This window comes from Perca fluviatilis, chromosome 9 (genome assembly GCF_010015445.1).
Source record: "Perca fluviatilis chromosome 9, GENO_Pfluv_1.0, whole genome shotgun sequence".
Lineage (NCBI taxonomy): Eukaryota > Metazoa > Chordata > Actinopteri > Perciformes > Percidae > Perca > Perca fluviatilis.
Genome location: NC_053120.1, coordinates 16,153,678 through 16,168,007, shown reverse-complemented (window position 1 = coordinate 16,168,007; position 14,330 = coordinate 16,153,678). Strand labels below are relative to the sequence as shown.

The 14,330-nt window shown below is 42.7% G+C and overlaps 1 protein-coding gene across 5 annotated transcripts in view; it reads right to left on the bottom strand.

The window, feature by feature from the left end:
• Positions 1-2,190: 2,190 nt before the first annotated feature.
• Positions 2,191-14,330, bottom strand: part of mast3b (microtubule associated serine/threonine kinase 3b) — a 34,672-nt gene continuing 22,532 nt past the window's right edge. For 4 of the 5 annotated variants that reach the window (XM_039810528.1, XM_039810527.1, XM_039810529.1 and 1 more), the window contains 18 exons: positions 13,780-13,912; positions 13,405-13,472; positions 12,743-12,834; positions 11,085-11,293; positions 10,772-10,910; positions 10,472-10,604; positions 10,200-10,365; positions 9,772-9,873; positions 9,510-9,632; positions 9,195-9,307; positions 6,539-6,693; positions 6,201-6,322; positions 5,870-6,070; positions 5,222-5,448; positions 4,905-5,027; positions 4,645-4,781; positions 3,856-4,040; positions 2,191-3,624 (listed from right to left, as the gene is read on the bottom strand). In XM_039810528.1, coding sequence (XP_039666462.1) covers positions 2,540-3,624; positions 3,856-4,040; positions 4,645-4,781; positions 4,905-5,027; positions 5,222-5,448; positions 5,870-6,070; positions 6,201-6,322; positions 6,539-6,693; positions 9,195-9,307; positions 9,510-9,632; positions 9,772-9,873; positions 10,200-10,365; positions 10,472-10,604; positions 10,772-10,910; positions 11,085-11,293; positions 12,743-12,834; positions 13,405-13,472; positions 13,780-13,912 — 3,513 coding nt within the window. In that variant the 3' untranslated portion in view covers positions 2,191-2,539. The remainder of the gene's footprint in view (positions 3,625-3,855; positions 4,041-4,644; positions 4,782-4,904; positions 5,028-5,221; positions 5,449-5,869; positions 6,071-6,200; positions 6,323-6,538; positions 6,694-9,194; positions 9,308-9,509; positions 9,633-9,771; positions 9,874-10,199; positions 10,366-10,471; positions 10,605-10,771; positions 10,911-11,084; positions 11,294-12,742; positions 12,835-13,404; positions 13,473-13,779; positions 13,913-14,330) is intronic. The other variant, XM_039810530.1, reaches the window with a different exon arrangement.

Genomic DNA, 14,330 nt, shown 5'->3' with positions numbered 1-14,330 from the left:
AGTGAGACGTAGAGCCATGCTGAATCTGTGTTTACAAATTTGAGATACCTCTTCGATATGGCATCACACTAAGTTTATATCGAGAAGCAACAAAGCTGAGTGGGTCTTATACTCTAACATCCAGGACTTCAAAACTCAACATTTTTAATGAGATGTTAAAGGTCCAATATGTAATATTTGTACTGTAATAAATCCAAAAATGACACCAATGCCTCTATCTATCTATCTTTTCTGACAACAATGCTAATGTCAGTATTTTTTCTTTTTGAAATTTACATTCCGTGACGGAATTTGTGTTTATGTTTTGATCTGTATGTTGTTATCAACGGCCCAGTTTGACAGCCAGGCCGGGTTGCCAGATATACCTGTAAAAACGTAAACCCAGCGCGCTACAGCTGTAACGGTAGTACAGCCATGAAAGCAGCAAACAAACAAACAGGATCAACGGAGATAGATTTTACCGGACGTAAAAAAAAAAGAAAACAGCATGTTTCTAACAGTTGCGTGACCAGAGACGGAACTTAGATCCCAAAAGGACGCAGAGTTGGCTTATTTTCTCCTGAACAGGTAAGCATAGCTTCAGGCTAATTTATCACAGCTACTAGGGACGGGCATTTTATGTCATTTCAACATTTGTGTACTCGCATTGAATTATATTGCTAGAGTACCCGAGGTGGTTACTCGCAAAAACAATTGAGACATAGCCAGTAACGTGATCCCGACTGGTCCTGGCTAACGCCGCCTTGCTAACCCTGCTAACTGCTAGCTAACGTTACCGGAGAACCAGGCAAGCAGCCCACGGCTGTTTACAGCGTATAGCCTCGTCAGCGGCTGGAGCCGACAACGGTGAGTTATTTTAAGCCACGAGAGGGTGGCTGTAAATCGGAAAGAGAGGACTGTGAGTTTGCAGTGTGTTTAGCGATTGTTGCCGTAATTCTAAGCCAATGAAGTGTGTTCCGTCGGCAAGGTAGCTAGTGGTGTTTTTAGCGGTTCATACTGTAATTTTAAGGCGAAAAAGTGTGTCTGTCAGTTGGTTACAGAGCTCCACGTGAGCACGGGCTTTTATGACTGTCAATATAGCCAGCATCTACCGTTAGCTACGCTGTGCTGTGGAGTAATGTCTGGCTATGTGAGAAAAGCATCTAGCAACATTGTTGAATGCTGCGGTCTCAGCCTGGCAACCCCTGTGAACTTCGAGTCTGGGCAGGAGGGGGCGGGGGAAACGACTCTCCAGTATTTTGAATTTGTACTGCAGTAACTATTTTAACCGCTAGCTGCCAGTATTACACACAATATTACATATTGCACCTTTAAGATTGCGATACCGGTGGGAGAAAAAAAAAAAACCTCTTCATGTTGAGTTGAGATGACAACAAATGATTTCAACTGACAACTTCACAGTCTTCACTGGTATGGCTTAGGGGATGCTGCACTGATATCATGGCACATAACACCCCTTTTGAGTCGCAACAGATTGCACTTTTAGTGTGCAATATTACCCTGCACTGACCGGTTGTCTTCTGTCAGACAACCATAATTCAGCACTGCTTCTTTCCCCACCAATGTGATTGTATAATGAACAATAGGTGTCTGACGAGTGCAAAGTGGAAGAACTTCAGCTGTGCAAAGCTTCCCAGTTTTGAGCAACTATCAAACTTCAGAAACTTTTTTTCCTGCATACTAATTAGTGCTTGGAGGCTTTGATGTTTTCTCCTTAAATGTAGTGTCGAATCAAAGACGCATATATATATATATTTGTGTGTGTATGTTGAATCAAAGATGCAAGAATATATATATATATATTCTTGCATCTTTGATTCAACATACACACACAAAATATATATATATTATATATATATATATATATATATATAATGTATGCATGTATACACACACACATATATTTATATATAAGTATTGTAGTAGTATGTTGTAGTTGTAACTTGTAGATACAACTGAGACAATTGATCAGAAAATGACACATCAACCATGTTGTTCACAGTGTGAACCAAAGGTCATTCTTAGGTTTATGGAGATTAATATAATATCAGTATTTCACTATTGGTAGCTGCAATGTTCGGACCTAAACTGACGCTGACAAGGAGAAAAAAAATGAACCACAACTGCAGCTTCTAAAATAACTTCTCGTACCTTTTGGTCCTACAACAAGTATGCCCAGCATTGTCAAACTATTCTGTACTACGACAATTTATTTAAAAAATAGACATTTATACAAAAAACAATCCAGTCAAAAGACAAAAAAAAAAAAATACACATTTCATGGATACAAAACTGTTGAGCCCTGGCTGTTCAAACTTCCCCCTTTCCCCCGTTACTAACTCATCATAGTTTACAAATGTAATAAATAAGACCACAATGTCTGAAATGCCTTGAGGCAAATATTTACGTCTAGAAAATTCAAGTAAAATCTTCTCCTACTCTCTCTCAGCCAGACAAGTTTCTTAAATGCGTTTGCAACTTTCAAAGACTTAAAAGAAAAAAAGACATGAGCAGTTGAAATGAGTGCAGTGGTGAGTTGTCACTTTCTCAGATGCCCTTTTTGTGGAGATCCCTCTCTGCACTCAGACTTCTCTGTAGATGGTCCAACCTGAGGACCAGTGGAGGTGGTTTCTGCTGCCTGGCTGCAGCTGGTGTCACCAAGAGGACGTCCTGCCTGTTGTGGCTGAGATGAAGTGATGCCCACCTCCAGCTCGGGTGTCTCGTTGGTTTCCTCTCCATCTGAACACGGCTCCCACTCATCCTGCTCGCTCTCCGTTGAGCCCTGTACGGCGATCTGGGGCACCAGTGTGAACCTCCTCACCACCGGCACTTCCGGCTCCACCTCCACGCTGGTTTGGGGTCGAGTGAGCATCCAGGCCGTCCTGTGATGCTGCTGATGTGTTTGGGCTGCTGGAGCTGTGGGGGTCTCTGTAACTGGGGTGCTGGTTTTCTCCTCCGGCTCGTCAAAGCTCACCTCCTGCACCGCCTCCTGTTTCTTAAAGGAGTCTCGCCGCTCGGATAGGTTGAGCTTTCGCATCACGACCAGCTGCTCCGAGCGTTCAATCCCAGAATCCCTCAGCCTCTGGCTGCCGATGTATCCCCCTAGCCTGCTGAGATCGGCCCCAAAGTGGGAGCCTCCAGAGGCACCCTCTGCCTCCGAGTCACCCAGCAGGTCCCCTTCACAGTAAAACGGTACTTCCAGCGTGTGCCTGCGGGGGGTGTACGACTTCTTATCAGCATGATACACACCAGACAGCTTCTCAGCTGACTGTACCCTCTTCAGGAGAGGAGATCGAGGTGGCTCGGCGCTGCGGGGCCGGACAATGTGTCTAACGATGGTGGGCGGGGACAGGGCTTTGCCGTGGTAGGCGTGAAGGGTTTTGGCGAAGCCTGACATTGGAGAGGGAGAGCGCTGTGGAGAAAGAGGTTGGGTGGAGGATGAGGAGGAGTTGCAGGCCAGGGGCGAGGGGGGGATGTTGCTGGTTGACTTCCGGCGGCCCACCTTGGTGTAGCGCTGTGTGCTGAGTTTGGAGCCCAGGCCGTGGAGAGAGCTGGGCCGAATGTGTGCAGCGGGGGAACTGGGAGAGCTGGAGCAAGGAGATGTGCTCTGAGGAGAGTTATTGTCTGAGAAGCAGAGGACAACGGTTTCAAATATTGCACATGACAAGTTGCAGAAACCTCAATATTTTACCATATTTACACACAGCCAGTTCTCTAAAATATGCTCACAATGGCACCATCTGTGGATGCAACTGTAAAGTCTCTTCCGCACCCTGGTTTTCAGATGTTAAAGTCAAGAACAACAAGAACCATTTAATTTGATCGGGATTAATCCTGAAGCCACACTGAGCTCACCAAAGGCCTGATGGTCGGGTGCGGGGCTCCGGCAGGGTGTAGAGGGGCCGGGGGAGAGGCTGTGGGTCGGGGAGCCTGGGAGACTCTCGCTGGAGGAAACTGAGTGGTGGAGACCTGAGTTGAAGCTGCGACTGCTGTGCATCACTGTGGTCTGCTTGGACAGCTTCTTCAAGATGCTTCGTCGCCTGGAGGGAGAGGAACAAGAGTCAGATATGTGATATTGTGTAGTTCAGTGAGGTGAGCAGTGGCACTGACACACAGCTCTGGGGTATTCTGTGTTCTGATGGCCCTGCAGAGTATGCAGGGAATCTCTGTTAACAATAACAACATCAACATGCATCTTGAATGTTTACATAGATTGATTTCTTTTTATTATTTCAAAGTTTAATTTGTTCTGTATTTAAAAAAAAAAAAAATATATATATATATATATATTTCTAAAGTGTATGTGCCAAATATATAATTTGTGCCAAAATCTGGGCATTTTGAAAACACAAACTTCTTTAAAACAAAAAAGTCCATAAAAAGCACTGGCATAAATGTTAAGGGAAATATTCACCACCACAATAAAACACACCATGCAGTAGATATTATTAAAATAATACTAAGTTGCTACTAAACTTCACTTAATAGTGTCTAACACTAGGGGGGGACAGAGCACTGACATTTGCAGGATAGTTTGTCTGAGGACATCCACCAGTTGCCAACCTCACAAAGTAAACAAATGATGAGTAACACTGCAGAGCTGCAGGGGCCGACAGAAAAAAAAAAAATAACTCTGATTTTCACCTGTCGTAATTATCTCTCCTCTTGCTCTTCTTGCTGCGACGAGCCATCTTGCCTTTGTGTTTGATCTTACGAGCTGGACCCACTTTGATTGACGTGTTCTCAAGCGCTATGGTCTGAAGCGTCACCTTGCTGCCACTCTGCACATTTCATAGGGAGCAAAGAATGATTGATTTGTGTTAAGGACAAAAAATTAAAATAAAAAATGCAACTTAAAGTGAATAGTGATAACCTGCCACAGCGGTCTGAGTGAGTTGCTTTACCTTCAGTAGCAGTTCTATCATCTCAGGGTGGACCAGGCCTTGGACAGACTCTCCGTTCACGTGGGTGATGAGGTCTCCAGTGCAGAGACCTGCCTGGTGAGCCGGGCTACCCTCCTCCACACTCTGTTAAAGCAGCAACACAGTGAGTGTGAGGAGAGGAGTTTAATTTGAGCGTTACATAACCCTCTTTTTATGCCTCTCTCCTCTGTCATCCAGTAGAAGACATTACATGATGTGGACACATGACATTTAAAGGAGGACTAGGTTAAGGCGGTGTGTCTTTTTTAGGCAGTTTAAAGTCTTGAGGGGACACCCACCGACACCATGTGATGCACCGTGTAGACATCGCTGTCGCCCATGTAGACCCGGATGGCCTGCAGGGTGAAGCCAAACTTCTTCCCCGAGGTGTGGATGACAATGGGAGGCTTCAGGCTGCCGGGGCTGAGCGAAAGGTCCCGGTTGGGGGAGGAGTCACGGGACGAAGGGTTGGAGGACAAAGAGCGTGGGGAGATGGGACTGGGCTGGAGGCCGCCGGGCGAGTCGTCTGAAACAAATACGGGACAGTTTCCTTTTTGAATATGTCGACAGAACAATTCACAGCTTTCTGCCTCAGAAAGGGCTATTTTTATGAAAAGTTGTGGTCCTGTGAATAAAATGTTTTTTGGTAGATTTTCCTGACCATATACATTTGAGGTCTATTCACATACATAGCTAAAGAGTTTCAGTTACAGTCCAGTGACTTTTATTATTATTGTTCATTAGTATGTGTGAGTAGATGTAGCACTAGAGACTTAAAGGGGTGATAGAATGGAAATATGCAATAGTTTACCTTGTCATAGTTGAATTACGATAAGATAGGCATACATAGAACCACAAAGTCCCATTACGAAAATTGATGGCTCATTGCAAATTTGAAGACTTTGTCTTCTGTTGGACATTTGGGTGTTGATGATAACCTTCTGTACCTGTAGTGATGATGAGAGACAGGGCTGAGACAGAGGCCGACTTGGGAACCTTTCCTCCACAGGGAAGCCTCTGTCTGTCCGGCGTCTCCAGCTGGTTACCAAAGCGCCGAGGGCCGACCAGATCGTTGGGGGACGAGTGTTTGGCCCCGGTGCTGTTGCTGCGAATCCTGATCCTCTGAAGGTTTGACACAACCACCTCAGCTGCAGGTAACATAGGTCAAAATAGTAAACGGCATGTGGATGTGCTCAATGTTCATGCCTCTAACAGAAGCACTGATACATGCAAACATAAATGTAAAAAAAAAAAAACATTCCGTCGGTCTGGATTTACCTTCATCATCAGTGGAGAGGGCAAAGCGGGGCATCGTCTCCAGGCTGTGGGTGCTGCTCATCACCAGAGGACTGGTGCTCCTCTCGGACTGGGAGGAGCTGGAGGAGGCCCGAGGGCGAAGGCTGTTAACAGTCAAAGACCAGTTCAACGGGTAAATCAACTGGTGATCACAAAACACCGCACTGTGTTCTGACTGCTGGCTGCTTTCACACAGACACATGAGAATGCAATTTTACATGTAGCCTAGCAACAAGGTGTTAACACAAAAAAACAAATCAACAAAAAGCCTTAAGATGACCTCAAAGCAGTCCAAAGCCCTCTCTGACACCTGTGCCTACCTGGCCATGCGTCTGGCATGTCTGCCCTCTGCTGGGCTCGGGGAGGAGCTGAGTCCTCCCATGTCCCCGCGGTCCTCCTTGTCCTCGCTGTGGCTGCGGTCGGAGGAGAAGCTGAGGTTGGACGGCGTTGCCAGATGTTCTGTGCTGCTGTACACCTGAAAGGTTGAACAGGAGAGAGGGTGTGAAACAGAGAGCCGAGTATTGAAGAGCTTTCAGATGATGTGTTGCACCATCTAGCAGCATTAGAGACCCTTCACTCTTTGATAAACATAATACTTTATCTCAAAAGCATAACAGAGTGGGACCTGGCAATAATTACCTTTTACTAAATTCTTTAACAGCATGAGGTCTTCAATTATGAGAACATGTTTATTTTAAAATATGATTATTGACATAAATAAGTGAACATTGCAAATTAGGAAAGGGACAAAATATTGATACGGCAAAATATCTTCCTTTGTGTGACACCATAATCAATACGCTGGGGCCAAATATCGATTTTTTAATTAACTAGTACAGTGCCCGTTGAAAATGTGCCTGTTTGGAACGGGCGACGGCTTGTAGAATTCTCCAAAACCAAATTGTACCCCAAAATTACTTACAGAAGGACCCCAAACCCCTTAATATGCGACTCCACTGTATAACCTACTACTAGGGTTGGGCATCGAGAACCGATTCCTAATCGGAATCGTTTCAAAAATTACGATTCCATCGGAATCGTTTCTTTATTGGAATCGTTTGGAATCGTTTGGAGGATTTGGTTTCAAATCTGATCATAGGTTCCAAATTTAATATGCGCAAGTTTTGGTTTCCGTAGCAGCCAGGCGCTTGTTGTGTTGCAGCCGTGCAGCACAGTAAGCGGAGCTCTAGTGTGGCTTTGTTTGCATTGTAAAAGCTGTAAAACTGCAACCCACCTATGAATCAAAATAAAACTTTCCTCTTATTTGTGAAATAAGCATCTAACCCGTTTCAACTCCACCACTCAAAGAATTGGAATCGAGAATCGATAAGAACCGGAATCGAAAGGAAGAATCGGAATTGGAATCAGAATCGTTAAAATCCAAACGATGCCCATCCCTACCTACTACTGACTTACAGTGTAGGCTACAGGTCTACATCAGAGGAATACATTGTACTTCTATATTTACCTGACAGAGAACGGGGCAGATTCAGAATGTAATCACAAAATATCACAATGAAAATGTGGCATAATCAGACATTAGTGTCATGGACTTGTGGCAGTGCGCTACCCACCTGGCCTGTTATGAGAGCTAATCAGCACATCTGCATTCATCAACCACCAGAACCGGACCGTTTGTGTGCATGTGTGTGTGCGCAGAGAGTGAGAGTGAGAGTGAGAGTGAGAGAGGTTCATTTCCATACAGGTTTAGTGGCTTGATGGTTAACGGTGAAGTATGGATTTGATTCGCGGGGGTATTTTATATTATTTTAATGGTAATGTAATTAGTGTTGTAAGTTAGCAGTAGACATAATTAACCCGACCCAGGGTGAGTCTGATGAAAACTGCTATGTCTGCCCGGTTCAACTCTGAGATTTTCTCGCATTGCACAGCGCTGTGAAGGAATAATCTCAGAGATTACGTTATTTTCTGCCAGCTCACAGCAACTTAATACAGGAAAAGAGTCAAAAGGTTGTAACACCCAACGAAAGTAAGTAAGGAACACACAAAGTAGTGCTACTTTGCACATTTTTGTGGGTCTGCAGTGTATTTCACATTTTAGCTGCCAAAGCTCCGGTGTGGTCTTCGACCCTCTCTGTGTGTGGTCCTGCGCTGTGCTCACTCAGTGTGTAGTGTGAGAGGGGGAGTGGCCAGCAGCTAGAGCGACAAAAGCCAATGTGTGCTTCTTTTACCTATATATATTTAACGATATATTTTGCATTTCTAATCCAAACAACATAATTTACTCGTGCCTGTAGCAAAACAAGTTTTGTTTGAAATCCATCGGACTAACTGTTCGAGAGATATGTGCAACACACACACACACACACACACACACACACACACACACACACACACACACACACACACACACACACACACACACACACACACACACACACACACACACACACACAAGATAGATAAAATATGGCACTCTAAATAGATTTCCCTGCTCCCAGTGTCGCTACTTCAAGGCTCCTCGAGGTGACGCTCAACACATGAATGAGGGAAACTTGAACATAAGTTAACTAGCCGAAGAGGAAGAGGTTTTCTACAGGATGGTGAACAGCAGTTTGAGGAAAATAATAGATGCCCCAGACATGTTTAAGTCCAAAGTCTGGGCCCATAGATGCTCTATAGTTCTGTAATTTTAATTTACAGACTGAAAAACTTGTGCTGCAGAATTGTGCCGTTTTCTAACAGTTTGGACATGCAGTAAATAAAGAGAGAAAACCTGCACTTCATAGTTAGACCGATATTGTGATGTATCATTTTAGGATTGTCTAGTGAATAGATTATCACAGAATTGCTGTATCGTGATATTATCAGTGTCGTGAGCCATGTACCGTATCGTGAGGTACCCTGTGATTCCCACACCTATTATAAATGGCCATAGAAATAATGCTGAAGTTTCTTCTGTACCAATTGTTTGAACTTCCAAAGCTCTTGTCTTCCAACACATGCAGCCCTTACCTTGCTAAAGCGATGCGACCAGGAAGAAAACTGTCTGATTTCCAAGGAAGACTCTTCATCATTAGTTTCCTCATCCTCGTCAGATGCCAAATGATGGTAACGTTCTGAACGAGCTGAAAACAGGAGGAGGAGAAGAAACTCAAATTTTCAGAGGAAACATAGAGAACCCAGTCTGTAGAGTTTCCATTGTTTTTTACGTTTGTACATCAACAATAGAGGTCTTAAACAGCCACCACAAATACAGTATTTTGGTTCTGGTGTTTAAAATGTGGAAGAAAACTCATTCTTTAAGCCTGACGTCAGGATGTAACCTACTGTCAAAGTAGCTGGTGTCGTCCTCCGCCTCCAGCTGAGGGATGAATTCAGCTTTCTGTCTCAGGAGTCCATTCCAGTCCAAACCCAGGAAGAAGGGGTGGTGTTTGACCTCGGGGGCTCCGCCTACAACCACACAGACAATTAAATACGGGATTAAGTTTGAAAAAAATGTATTACGTATTCAATTATGTTTAGGAGAAATTCACCATTTTAAAAAAGAGAAAACACCTTCATTTTTAATCAGCAATAAAATGAGCAGTACCAGTTCCTAGTCGGTCTAAAGGACTCTGTCTGAGCAAGCGGGTGATCAGATCCTGGGCATCAACAGGTAAGGCATCGTCTCCTTCTGGCCAAATGATTTCATCTGCAAAAAAACCCCAGAAAAACAAGAGAGAAAAAAAAACAAGATAGATAATCACAAGCAAAAGAACAAACTAATGATAACATAGCTTCTGAAGGTGTTGCTGTGCTTGAAATTCAGTGTGAAGACAGCAATGTTTGTACTTCAAAGACAATCCCTGCTGGCATTAAATTATTTCCATATCTTGGCATTTGGCAAACAACATGTCATTGTTTATGTGCAATGAAAGAAATCATGCAACAAAAAAATCCAAGTTGTGAATTTATGCTTGCAAAGATTTTCTGACAATATTAGAAAATAAGAGATTGATGTCTTATTTAGGCGCTCACCACTGACAACTTGTCCAAAAAGCTCTTCGGGTGTGTCACCAAAGAACGGAACACAGCCGACCAGGAATTCATATAGGATGACCCCCATCGCCCACCAGTCCACTGGCTTCCCATAGCCCTGCCTGAGGATCACCTCCGGGGCAATGTACTCTGGAGTGCCACACACCTACACAAGCAAACCAGCACATCGGAGTTGTGGGGAACAGAAACCGCTGCTTCCATAATCAGTGAAAAAAAAAAAATTTTGTCGCTTACATTCAAACCAGTCTCACCTGTTTGTCTATAAACTCTCTTGTGTCTTTCTCCATGTGACCCTCGTACAGGTTGGTGGTCATGTTCATCAGGCCAATTTTAGACAGGCCGAAGTCTGTCAGCTTGATGTGGCCCATGGATGTTATCAACAAACTGTTGGGTGGGGGAAAAACAAAACAATCCACAATCAACATGAGCAGTTCCCCCACGCCCCTAAGTGTAGAGTACATACAGTACATTTCAGTACAATTCCAAAAGAGAAGCCAGTATTAGTACAGAAAGTGCTTGTCCATGCAAAAACGAGTTGTCTGTGCTCTCACTTGTCAGGTTTCAGATCCCGATGCACAATACCATAGTTGTGAAGGTACTCCAGGGCCAGGACTGTTTCAGCAAAGTACAACCTTGTCATTTCTACAGGCAGTGGGCCCATGTTCTTGAGCAAGTTCGCACAATCTCCACCTTAATGGGACAGAAAACCAGAAAACCATGGGCCTTGTGTTCATTTTGATTTCTGTTGCCTGTACTAATTATTCCTTATTTCTAGTTCTACATTACCACTTAGTGTAAGCCACAGATTAGACAGAGCCAAATTTCTAAACCTAGATTGTTCACAGCAGTCTTTCTCTGCTTTACCTTCCACGTACTCCATGACCATGCAGAGGTGACGTCGTGTCTCAAAAGAGCAGAACATGGAGACAACAAAGGGGTTCTCGGCAAAAGTCAGGATGTCTCGCTCCACAAAAGCCTGCTGGATCTGGTTCCTCAGGACCAGGTTCTGACGATTTATCTTTTTCATGGCAAACCGTTGGCGGGTCTCCTTGTGACGGACCAGATACACGGCCCTGTCAAAAAACCATGTGAGCCACATTAGACCTTTTATCGTCACACTCAACAGTAACAAGGTTTCAAGAAAACCTTAAGGGATATTCTCATTGAAAACATGCGCAAACAGAAAAGTTGAAGTTAGGGCCTATTTTTCACTGGCTACTAGCAGCTTCTAGAGGTCTCATTTTTACTTCTGAGATTCAGGATTCCCTTCACCTTATTGTAATTCAACCCACAATTGCATAGATTGAACATCTCTGCATGAAGTTGCCTTTGGAAACCCCCTTGTCGATATTTGGGTTTGAGCATAAGGAGGAAATTAGTTCTGACAAGATATTTATATATAAAGCAGAATGCAATGAAGCTGCTATGGTTTGCTGAAAAGGTTTCATGGAACTTCTAGCATGCTGTAGATTTTTTAAGGGTAACTACCGTTTTTTTCAACCTGGACCCTATTTTCCTATGTTTTTGTGTCTAAGTGAATGATGGGAACAACAATCTTTGAAATTGGCCCAGTATTAAGCAAGATCACTGCAGTCGGCAGCAGCAAAACAAGCTCCAATGTAAGTTAATAGGGCAATTGTCCAGTTTGTATTTACCTCCACAAAAGTGCTTGCTTTGCCACTGACAGGCTCAGATTAATATTCTAAGTCTCTGACAACATTATGGAAAGGATCCCTTCAGAGATAGACCTTTAAAACCTCTCTGAGACCTTTTCTGTTTTACCAGAAACAGCTCTGAAATCGCTAGCGCTAAACCCACCAGACTCCATTTAAAAAAAATCAATACTTTTAGCATGTATAGGGACAACATATTTTCACAAAACTAGATGGTTGGAAAAGTTGAAAGACGACCCAAAACAGCTTTTCATAGTTTTATTTTGTTTTCTGTCGACTTTGAATGAAGTGAATTTTATGATGCTAAGATTACGGTTTATTTACATGGAGTTTGGTGGGTTTAGCGAACGCAATTTCGTGGATGTTTTTATGTTCAAAAAAAGGATCTTACTCTTCAACAGAAAGGTCGACCTCCTTAGAAATTCTTTCCAAAATGTCAGACATTTTGAATACTAATCGGAGCCCGTCGGTGGCAAAACGAGCACTTTTGTGAAGTTAAATACAAGCTGGACAATTGCCCTATTAACTTACATTGTAGCTTGTTTCGCTGCTGCTGACTGAAGCGATCTTGCTTAATACTGGACCATTTCAAAATCTGTTGTTCCCATCAGTCACTTAGACACAAAAACATATGAAAATAGGTTGAAAAAAACAGTAGTTACCCTTTAAGGAATCCTTTAGTGATGTAGCGAGGAACCCAAAGGTGCCTTTTGACTTGTTATTACTCTTGGGAGGTTTTTGTAGCTCTTGGTTGAAAAGAATAAAAAAAATGTGCAACTAATGTTTCGCAAAATGAATAAACACCAAGAAAAAGCAAAGACAGCTGAAATAAAGGCCCTTTCTTCTTACCCATAAGCTCCATTACTGATGAGTTTGATAGTATCAAAATCACTCTCAAAAGGTTTCCTTCGAGTCGGTGTCAGCATCTGTGGGGCTTTACTCTATAAAGAGGAAGCAGAAACAAGCTGCTGTTGGCTGTTTATGGGCAAAATGCAACACAGTAGAAGCAATACTGTTATTATAATGATTAGGATTGTTACAGTATAATTCATGTTCCAGGGCTTGTTCTGCACTCTGCTACATGAAGTGTCCTGTGATCCAACATCTAGTCCAAATACTGAAAACATAGCTTTTCCATTTGGTCCATATATATGAATTAGGGATTTGGGGCAATATAACTAACACTGCTTAATTTTGCAGTGACAGATTTCACAGCAATTTTGAGATTTACTTTCACCATAAACATGTCTTGGCTTCCTGTAGCCCATCAAACGAAAAAAAAACACTGATTTAAAGCAGTAAATAAGTTATCCTTTCACACTAAAATGGATCACTGGAAAAGCACAACAAATCAAATGTCCCAAGGTAGCTAAAAACAATTAAAACAAGGGAAAATATGTGTTTAGAGTGCATCTATTTTATTTAAAAAAATGTTTTTATCTTAAACCATATCCTCTTCCAATCAATCAAATTTTCACAGGTAGTCAGTAATAATAAAAGCGAAAGTTTACCTCCACATTACCATCTGGTTCCACTGACACTGAAGCATTGGCCTCATACTGTTCAAGCTGTACCATGTCTAGAAACAACAGATAGAGAAAGACAGTGTTTAATATTACTACAAAGAATCTTCAACTCCCACCATTACCTCTTCCTCCTCCGTCTCGCTTACTCTTATTTCACACACAGTTAGGAACTTTTTGGTGAACTTGATATTCTGTTAGACCATCTGAGGGTTGTTATGTGTTGTAAATGTTATCTAGCTGCACAGAAACTGGTTCCTACAGTTTAATTAAAGTTCTTGAACCAACTGAACCTGAATTTCATGCTACAGAAGTGTAAACAGAGTGTAAGGCTTCTCACTTCATGGCAGAGAAGTCCTTTACCTTCTAATGGGTTCCGTGTCAGACCCAGCTGGCTGATGATGTAGCGCGGGATGTCCGTCTTGATTCCTTGCCCGACTTTGGCGTGACCCTCTGCTGCCTCAAGTAGGTGATAAAACTCTTCCGGGTCAAACTCCTGTCAACAGCATCCAAGTCTCATTAATATGGACTGGCTGAAGCCAATATCCTGCCAGACTGAACTCAAAGCAAGTGTTTAATCTGCATCAGCAGTACAAGTCAAAGGCAACTATATAGTCTCAAAGATGTTCAGCTTCTCATCCAAGAGGCTTCAAGTTCAGCCGCTTTTGATATACATAAATACATACTACTACTAGTCATCCTGTATATATGAATGACCAATAATAATAATAATAATAATAATAATAATAATAATAATAATAAGACCTGAATCCAGAGTTGATGATTTAAGATTACTGAAGTTTAATTTAAAACATCAAGAGGGTTAGTGGTATTTTAAATTGGAAATGTTAATACTACCGGCTTTTTGGAGGGTTATGTCAGGCCTCACAGTTAAAATCTTACACCAATTTCAC